Source organism: Bombus fervidus, chromosome 1, assembly GCF_041682495.2.
Source record: "Bombus fervidus isolate BK054 chromosome 1, iyBomFerv1, whole genome shotgun sequence".
NCBI lineage: Eukaryota > Metazoa > Arthropoda > Insecta > Hymenoptera > Apidae > Bombus > Bombus fervidus.
In genome coordinates this window covers 9628709-9639098 of record NC_091517.1, presented here as the reverse complement: position 1 = coordinate 9639098, position 10390 = coordinate 9628709, and the positions used below count along the sequence as shown (strand labels likewise).

The following is a 10390-nucleotide window of genomic DNA, read 5'->3' as shown; positions in this document are numbered from 1 at the left end:
GCGCTCGTTCGGAGCGCACCAACGAGCCGATAATATAATTCTTATCCGAAACTATGCTCCCGTTTCTCGTCTTCCATCAGCTCTCCGCAAAAGCAACCCTCTGCCGGATCGAAGCTGAAAGCCTCGCAAGAAAAAAAAAGAACATCGAGCCGGAAGACGACCAAACGGTTGGATTTGTGCCGTGGAAGTTTGTCGAATCGCTGCTGGCTCTATCGGAGATTTGGCTGGCTCGCCACATTTTTCAAGCAACCCCTCTTCCCTGCAACCGGTCACGACACCTCTGCACGCGTGTACTACGAGCGTTAACGCGACTGTTTCGTAGATTTACGACGCGTGGATCGTACGATAAGTACGATCAGGGAGTGAATACTTATCACAGACGGCCGTTAATTGGTTGCTACAACACCGGTGTCATGTTGGATCGCTGATAGTATTATTTCATGTCTTCCACCGGTGTGCAGGAAGAAAAGAATACTTCAGAATGATATAATTTATATATACTCCGGAGAGCAATCGGTAGATCGCACGTTTGTGTACACTCGTATGCTGTCGTGTCGATCATCCGTAACAGAGATTCGCGATTATACTATATGGATAGATGAATGTAATTACAAGGATGGAATTGTATTTGCACGATCGTATCAATATTTGTCGCTTCTAACCAGGAATTATATTTCCAACACATATTCCCGTCCGACCATGACCGATCGGAGAACACGAGTGATCCTAGCAAGCGCCATTAAATATTTTCTGATTAATCGCGCGAAACAGTTCGGAGGATTTATCGTTTGTGAATGAAACTTCTAGTCTAATTTCGATCGATGATCACTAATCTCGTGAGACACGAGTTCAAACATTTTTGTAACTGTAAAATTAAATTATATTACACGGCTTTCGTTTCGAGTTGTTCGTAGATTATTTGTGTTTGCATAGGTACTATCTCGGTACTAAATCGTTTCATGAAAAAACAAAGAAATTCTATTAAATTATGACAATGAAATATGATGAATTTATTATCATATAAAATAAGAAACACATAGTAATAAAATAAATTTGTATTCTTATCCTGGATCGTACTAACAAGTAATTGGTTATTATATTTTTTATATTATATACTTGTGTCATCATTTTTTAATAAATATTCAAACGATCAAACCTTATGCTTGCATAATGTTTCTTTTTTATTTTTATCCATAAAACATCCAACTAACAAAGTTTGAAAAATCTTGAGATTAGTATATTAAAGAAAATCTTCAACTCCCTTTAAAAAATATTATTATACGAGATAATATAAAATAAGTAATAAATTCACATATTTCCAATTTTTCAATTTAGAACACTTTCATGATCACTACACGTAATATCGATCGTCCGAATCTTTTAAGAAGCTGATTTTCTTCGTCCTTGTTGCAAGCGAAACAAACAATAGCAGCTGATAAAATCCGTAAAAGATAAATGTAATGCTTGTACGATTAGTTCTGATACAGCTAGATTTAGCCACGATATTTTTGAATTCGTTGGACAGATTATCCACTTCAGCTATACGTAATTACACGTAGAAATTATCTTCTAATTATCCACTTTGTGTTCGTATAAAACACTTGCTTGTATATATAATATTTTTTGCGCATTTAATATGTCAATATTATTTTATGATTAATTTAAATAGGGCAGATTGGAAAGAAAATATACGTGGTATACTGAACCGGAAATTTTATTAAGGATCAAATTTTCTTTGCTATTTTGTTCCTTTCGAAAACAAAATTCATTGACATGCCTTTTAATTTTATTGTTTCTTTTTTTAATCTTTTCCATCAGATCGGGTCTGTGCTTTGCAGAAATGAAAAACAAATAAAAAAGGTTCTTTTCGTAATTCAGGCACAAACCTATCTTTACAATTGAGAAATAAACAATTTATGTTCCTGATATATAACAGATAATCTCATCTTTTTGTTTTTTTCTTCGATTCTGTTTTCGCACGCGATCAATTTCACGTTATCGAACGTACATAACAACACAGAGGGGGTGGTGTTCTCAAGTTACAGAAATGCTTAAAAATTTCAGATACAAAAAACATTCGATCAACACATACGATCAGATAAGGATCATACGATTTCTTATGATTTTTCATTTTTCTTTTCTTCTTTTCTTTTCTTTTTTTTTTTTTTTTTTTATTTTTTTATTTTCTTTTTATCTTTTAATTTCATGCAATCCGAACAATATCGTGCGATTGTCTCAAAATATATGACACTTATTGCTTTGCGAATGAAAAGGTTTTAAAGTGCACATATTCATGTATAAAACATTAGAAACAAATATACGGTATTGTACGACTTGCATTTACAAGAGAATTCGTATTTCAAAAGTTTCTTTTTTTTCTTTCTCTTTCTTTGTCAAAGGATAAACCAATTCCGTTTGAACGTGTCATGAAGAATTTGTTGCATTGTTTGTGAACAATACGGAAAAGGGTACAATTTGCAAAATATATGTGTTTCTTTCGAGGTACCGTCGCTGAGGAATATTCGACGTTCAGATACTATTAAAATGAGATTTTGGAAAATGAATGACCATAGTTGTTATAAATAGAATATTGACGGTACTTTTTTTACGAATTCTTTTCTTTCTTTTTTCACCTTCTTCTTCTTTTTAATAGTCTCTGCACGGATTGTTGGAGATGTTGTCCCAACATTATGAACGAGCTGCGTGGACTACAAAATATTTTTCGGATATGCGTTCGAGACCAAATATGTTTTTCGCCTATTGTGAAAGTATGCTTTATTTTATAGTGTTGCAGCTCGCTGGCATTGGTTGTTAAAACCAATGTAAATTGCAACGAAGGTACGAGATTGTTTCACGAATATAACATTCCACAGTCTCGTAAAGATGTTATTTCCTTCACTACACATACGAAGTGAATCGTATATACTTAAAGATTATTATTAACCCTTAGGATGATGACAAGGGTTTTTCCCTTACGTATCCCATAATCCAGATATTAACACATCGCTACAAAGGTGCCCTCACACAATTGTTTCCACATCAAGGGTATTTCCTTCTCCAAGATGAGGTATAGGAACTTCACTTGGAAATATTATCTATGCGACAGACATGAGGGAACATTCGCAAGATGGTAAAGAACAAAGTTACTATATGACTCTTGTACAAGCATAAACGCTTCAAAAAGAAATACATGTATGTATATATTTATTACATGCATTCTATGGTTTTGCAGATTCAAATTCCATGTACAACATGGAGCATGACGTAACTTTAAAGTTAAGATTACTTGTCGTAGTTTCAATAATAGAACAAAACAAATATATATTTATTCCTTCAGTCTATACGCATAGCATTGCATTCAGCAATTTTTTTTTTCTTTTTATCACCCTGCTTCTATTAGAGATTTATACTTTTATTTCACACGAATATCAGTCTTTCAAAAGAGTCAAGATAAACACTATAATGACCATTCCCAATTAGTCACATGTTTTATGATTCGTTTATGTTGCAACAGTTATCGTTTTCGTTATAGCTCGACACAGTTGCACAATTGCTAAATAAACAAATACACACGTATACAACATTTTACGAAATAATCAAGATGCACGTAAAATTATTAGGCACAGTTCCATGCAGCGTGTTTAAGAACTTTTTTTTTTTTCTTTCTTTCCTCATTGGCACATTCTTGACTCTCTTAAAGATTGATTTAAAATATATCTCACAAAATATTCCGGTATCGGATCTAATGGTGCTTTAAATTATAAGTCAATAAGACCAAGAACACACGAACGTCTTCCTAGTCTGTACAACTTCGCGAAAAGAACCATGATAGAACTTTCACAAATATATATAACACAAATGTAAAATTTTTGTGGTGAATATGTAGGAGTATTCTTTTTGTTTTAGAACTGACATTATCCAAAATACTGTCCGACTTACTGAATTACATGTTTCCGTATGAAGAAAATAATAAAATATGAAAGAATGAGACCGAGAGAAACAAAAAAGGATTATAATATAATATTAGAACGGAATTCATATACGATGTTACTGTATGCAATATATCCAATTGGTGAAAATGCACTTTTTCTTCTTTCTTTCTCAGCATAAGTAACTTCGTATATGAAAAAAAAACGTAATAATCGGTAAAAAGATAGAGCCACAATGAAAAAAACACTATGCGTTTCTCTCTAAACTGTTATAAATACAACGTTTACGTAATTATTTCAATAAATCACTGCCAATTTTTGTAACTAATTTTTTTCTTTCCACTTTGGAATCTATATTCCAACATGGCAAAGAACGTTTTACACATTGATTCTCTACCATTAACTGGCTCTTTTTTCTATCGTTCCAAGCATCATAATGCCTGATTCTTGCAACAATACGATGCGCGCTTATACTCAATTGTTTCGAGATTTTCTATAATAAACGAATTTCTTAAATCACATTCTTTCTCAAACTGGCAAAAAAGTGTAAATCGATAGATAATGCTGTTGCACCCTGATACGTGCGTTTACAGACACATTTTTAATATTGAAACGTCGTACGTATGAAATTATAATTTGTGTCAGCACAGAAAAACGGTTTTTAATGCTTTTAATACTATAATACTAAATCACAGCATTAATGCTCAGATAGCGGATACAAGAGAGAATTTATAATACGTCAGATAATTAATAATTTCACAGCATATCATTTTCTTTTTCTTAAATAGAACAGAATTATATAAAATGTTTTGTGCAAAAACCGCATTACCCCGTATACTAAAAACAGGCTTACATTTTATTGTGGGCAATGAAAACGGAGAACGAAAAGGATTTTTCGTTTCATCTTTGATATGCGTACGAGTCAGTGCATAGAACTCTTGTATCAAATATTCGTACTCATTATGATTGTATTTATATGTGTCATCTATACGAAATATTAAATTAAAAGTCAAAGTTTTTAAGTAATAAGCATAATTACATATTAATTTTATATTGACATTATATGGAACTATATTGATTAGAAAGCTTAGTGTTTTATCTCATGCAGATTTAAAAATTTTGCACATATAAAAATCCATCGCGTTATTAGATAGATATTCAAAATTAAGTTTAGTTCCATATTTGTATTAAAGCAAAATTTCAAATACTTTTAAGATCATACTATACTATACTAACTCTCTATTCCAGCAGTCAAGATCTTAGTCGTCATAAGACATCTCTCCTGTTTCCTCCACCACAGAAGCAAAATATCCGTCAAAACTGATATTATAAGTCTAAAGGCATTCCAAACCGTTTTCCATCACCTTTTTCTCATTAATATCTCTCATTGAAATTTTTTGCTTCAAATATGAAATATGCTACTATTGCCTATTAATGTATACACATTTCGTTCCATAAACCTAGGTCGTCTTGGCTGGTGGTGCACTTTTTTTCGTTCATGGGAGAATATTAACAATAGAAATTTACTTTATGGAAAATTACTTCTTACATGCGTCTACATTTTTTTACCTTTTTATATGGTTAACATGTACACAGATATCAAAGAAAAAAAAACCAAGAATAAAAGGGGATTCCATGCTGACGTTCCGTTTTATTTTGGCAGTTGTCTTTATCTGTTGCAGAAAATGATATTGTTATTATGCTACAATATGTACATTTTTGCTTATATTCGTAGTTTTACCTAAAATGTGTCTTAAATGTAACAAAGAATCCTTGCTAGATAATGTCATTACTCATATATCAATTGGTGGAACAATTTTGAATTACAGTAGACACAAATATTTAATAGACATCTTACATAGAATCCCTAACTTCGACAAATGCCACCAGCCAGTTATTTATAAAAAATAATTATATAAAACTAGTCAATTTTACAACCTCTGACTCTCAATCACAATTTCGTAAAAAAAAATCAGATTAAGTTTAAAACAGTCTATTACCACTTTACAGAAAGAAAAAAGATTATCTCGCCTTTTTTGAAAAGTGATTTGAATTTCAGAGTTGTATGACAGCATTGACAGGTAGCAAAATCAAGCCATGATCAAATATTAAGATCGATATAATATTTAGAATTTGTGATCATATATTTAAGAAGAATTTATATGTAAAGTATGGTAATGCAAAAGTAATGGGTATATGGATTAATTTGTGGTATTCAGATACAAACAGCATTAAACTGTAGTTTACTCTCATTATGCTGTGTTTCTTCTTAAATCACACATCCCATCACATTTTTCTTAAGGAACAAAAAAATCTTGGAAGTATGAAGCCATTGTATAAAAATTTACTATTAAAATGATGAATACTCACATGTAATATTTACAGTTTGTGGTAAAATGTAATGATTATTATGTTACTCATGTTATTTGTTTACATGTTGTGCTCTTGATAATGGCTTGACTCTGGCGCGCACTTTAGATTATGTACATTTATATGTATTTATGTACAAAGAATGACTCGCACCGGCATTCGCATCACTTCATTCACTGAGTTCACTGTTTCATGCTCAGTATGCCTTATTTACAAGTAATTCATGTTTTCGCCGTTTTAGTATGATGTTAATTGAAATTTTCAATTTTTTTCTATATAGACCACTTTTTTTTTAAATCTAAATGTTCATAGCACTGTTTTGTCTTTATACACTGTTAAACACCCCAGACAATACTTTTCAGACTGAAATAATGTTTCACTCTGTGAGTTCAAAGCATAGCAATGTATGCCTTACATGTACGAGTCACACAATCACCATTTAACACTTCAAACTCTTTGAGCGCATATAAACATCATGATGATGTATCGAAACTACTTAGACACATTACCCTCTTCCATGCTATTATTGTCTTCTGGTCTTGCTACATACAAACTTGGATCTATTACCTTTGGAATAGGTTTAATCTCTGTTCCAAGCTCTTGTTCGATACGATGTAAGTTAAAACGGTCTTCGTATGTGATTAGGTTAATTGCTATACCTAAGTGACCGAATCGTCCTGATCGGCCGATACGATGAAGGTATGTTTCTGCCATTTTTGGAAAGTCAAAATTGATAACGACGTTCACAGCTTGTACATCAATACCACGAGTAAACAGATCACTGCTAACCTATAGAGAATACATTAATATATAACTTTAAATTTTTTCATAAAATTAAACATTGTAATTAAACTTCGATAACTTTTTCATTAAAAAAAAGTCAATAAACACATACAATTTACTTAGTTAATAATATAATAATTTTACACACTTACCAAGTTTCTGCATAGTCCTGCTCGAAAATCATGAAACACGCGATTTCGGTGTGCCTGCGCCATTTTCGCGTGTATATAATAACAGCAATATCCAAGATCTGTTATCTTCTTTGCAAGTAATTCAACACGTTGTGTTGAATTGCAGAATATTATGCTTTGTGTTATTTGCAACTTGAAAAACAAAAAATTAATTAGGCAGAAGTACTTGATAAAAAAAAAGTAGAATTTATTTCAGTAAATTTTTATATTAAATATATTATATAAAACAAACAGACCTTACAGTGACCTTACCTTGGAGAACAGTGTGTTAAGACAATGAACTTTTTGTCGTTCTTGTACAAAGGCGTAATATTGTGTTACACCTTTCAATGTGAGTTCTTCCATTAAATTAATTTCATATGGATCTCTTAAGTGTTTTTCCATGAATTGTTTCACTGTCAGGGGAAATGTAGCTGAATACAGCAGTATTTGACGTTCATGTGGTAATCTAAATATATGCATGACAATAAAAAATTGAAGTACAATAATATATATAATATAAAAAGATATCAATAATTATATACTAGAATATATACCTGGAAATGACATGATCCAACATTCCTTTAAAATCTTGCGACAGTAGTTTATCTGCTTCATCCAAAACTAGAGTTTTACAATGATCCATATTTGCGACATTCTTGTCCATAAGGTCAAGAATTCTTCCTGGCGTTGCTATTATTACTTGTACTAAAAACGAGTTACATCATAAGTAAAATATTTTTAATTTTTATAATTAGTTCTTATAAAAAGATACATTAAATACAAACCTGTCTGGTAAATCCTCATAATGTCATCCCGTAAGTCTGTTCCTCCAGTAGTTACCATTACTTTTATGTCCATATGTTTTGCCAGTTCAATGCAAATTTGCGATGTCTGAAGAGCTAACTCTCTAGTGGGTACAAGTACTAGTGCCTGAATCACATCTTTTCGTGGATCAACCTAAGGTGATATATTAATAATAACAATATTAAAGTTAACACAATGAAACGTTTTAGTAACATAATTAATTATATTAGAGCAATTAAGTATATGCAAACCTGTTCTAGCACTGGAATTGAATAGGCCCCAGTTTTACCAGTCCCATTTTTTGCACGGGCCAAGATATCTTTACCAGATAATGCAATAGGAATACTGGCTTCTTGAATTGGGGAAGGCTTTTCCCAACCTTTTTCAAAGATGCCCATTAATAATTCTCGTTTTAGGCAAAACTCCTCAAATTCATTGCCACGAGTATCAGTAACATCCTAAAAATTTTTGTGTAAACATTTTTATTAATAATTTAAGCCAGAAATAGATAAAATAACTAAATTCATAAAATTGTATTAGCGGATAAAGTATAACAAAAGTAAAATTAGAATGATTATAATATATAACTTACACTAGTTTTAATTCGTTTGTCCTTTGGTGGAATTTTTAATTTGGCTTTCCAACCCACATCGTCCATTTTGTCTATTTCTGATTTGGTATTCAAACCAGAATTTAGGACATGATTGGAATTTATATGTGTTTCTGTCATCATTTTGGAAATGATGAAATATTATCTATTTCCTAAAAATATAAATTTTCTTTTATAAATGGAATATTTACTTGAAATATATAATAAATGTCTTACACAATTAATTGTTTAACTATAATAGAATAAACAATAAACACTACCATGAAGTTACTTGAAATTGCGAGTATAAGACATAAATGGAACATTAACACGTTCATAGAACAAAAAGCAATATCAATATATGTGACCTGTTGAAAAGATCACAATAGAATGTAAACATCATAGGTATACTGATTGGAAGAATACTAGTTTTTATGTATTTCAACCTTATAAGGAAGTTTAACAGTTCAATATTGGCTACTGATATTGTTTAGAAAAACTTTGAATTTTGAAGAACATATACATACTACATTTAGACATATCGATTTCACAACACCATTAACATTTAAAACGTTATAAAATTATTATGAATTAACATGAAATTAAATTTATAAATTACAACATAATATCATAAAACAGAATTTTGGAAAATTATAATACATTGCCTAAATTAATATAACATTAATACTGCAATCATTTCAATGTATTTCATAATCTTTATATAACTTTTAACAAAAACAGCAATTACAAGACACAAAATTGTTTACGGAGTAAATTAAACGAAGTTTACCAAATATATCACATCCATGAGAAAAACGAAGATAATTTATTCGGAAAGTTTAAAATATTGGTAACATTTTTATATATTATACATATGCATATTCAACAGAAAATCGTAACTAATATTATAATCGCATGTTATTTATACGGCATACTTTCAATATACTAATAAGATTGATTTGGTGGTCGATGTTAATACATCACGTTACTACCGTCAGACATACTTGTGAGCAGGATGAAAAACAGAGTACAGACCATCTGTGCAAAGTCAATTTTCTTTTCTATGGAACAAGTCCAAAATCTTTCTGAATATATGTACACGACCGAACGAAAAACGAAATTCCCTTAAATGCAAAATCATTCGTTTAACAAAATTTTTATATAGTACAGAGCTACTTGCCTTGAAATGGATGGATATCGATGCTGAGCTGAGCACTCGATTAGGAAACAACACGCCAAAATGGCCGTTCCAATGTCAAGTTTTCTTTGCAGTGCTTAACCGCCGCGTTCTTTCTTACGGAGCACTAACACGGATTACTTGCTCGGAAAGCGTATCGCGTAATACGCGGCACTATATTACGTTCTTTTCCGTTAGTAATATGAGACTAACGCACTGCGTCAAATGCGGGTGATAATTATTCCTCGTTGAACGTACACGACATGCGCCATGAAAGAGTAAACTCACTTAGGTTAGAAACCGTTACATTATTGCGCGCACTCTATCGATGACGACGCCTAATTTCACGCGAAGCTTTAAGGCGCATTCTTAAATCGTATCTCGTATCGTATCTCGAACTTGCTCGATCGAACGTCGATCCATTTACCATTATAGTTAGTTAGTTAGTTAGCTAGTTTATTATTTTCCTTTTGTTTTATAATTTTTAGAAAACTTCGCTTCGTACCACTTGAGTTTTTGTGCCCCAACATTTATCGGTATATTTATTGTGTGTTCTTCTGGGGAA

General features: G+C 31.5%; 1 protein-coding gene across 1 annotated transcript; it reads right to left on the bottom strand.

Moving 5' to 3' along the window:
• Positions 1-1696: 1696 nt before the first annotated feature.
• Positions 1697-10113, bottom strand: Me31b (ATP-dependent RNA helicase me31b). Its single transcript, XM_072022265.1, has 8 exons — positions 9829-10113; positions 8652-8821; positions 8311-8517; positions 8041-8212; positions 7810-7960; positions 7526-7721; positions 7235-7405; positions 1697-7088 (listed from the first exon to the last, which is right to left on the bottom strand). The coding sequence occupies exons 2-8, from the start codon at positions 8790-8792 to the stop codon at positions 6792-6794; spliced, it is 1335 nt and encodes a 444-aa protein (XP_071878366.1). The 5' UTR covers positions 8793-8821; positions 9829-10113; the 3' UTR covers positions 1697-6791.
• Positions 10114-10390: the final 277 nt, after the last annotated feature.

What these genes read in the sequence shown, in the direction of transcription:
- Me31b (XM_072022265.1), bottom strand. Translation starts at nt 8,792, where the DNA reads ATGATGACAGAAACACATATAAATTCCAATCATGTCCTAAATTCTGGT. An exon ending in TTAACACACTGTTCTCCAAG is followed by an intron (nt 7,406 to 7,525) that starts GTAAGGTCACTG and finishes TTGTTTTTCAAG; the next exon opens with TTGCAAATAACACAAAGCAT. An exon ending in CAGGACTATGCAGAAACTTG is followed by an intron (nt 7,089 to 7,234) that starts GTAAGTGTGTAA and finishes TATTCTCTATAG; the next exon opens with GTTAGCAGTGATCTGTTTAC.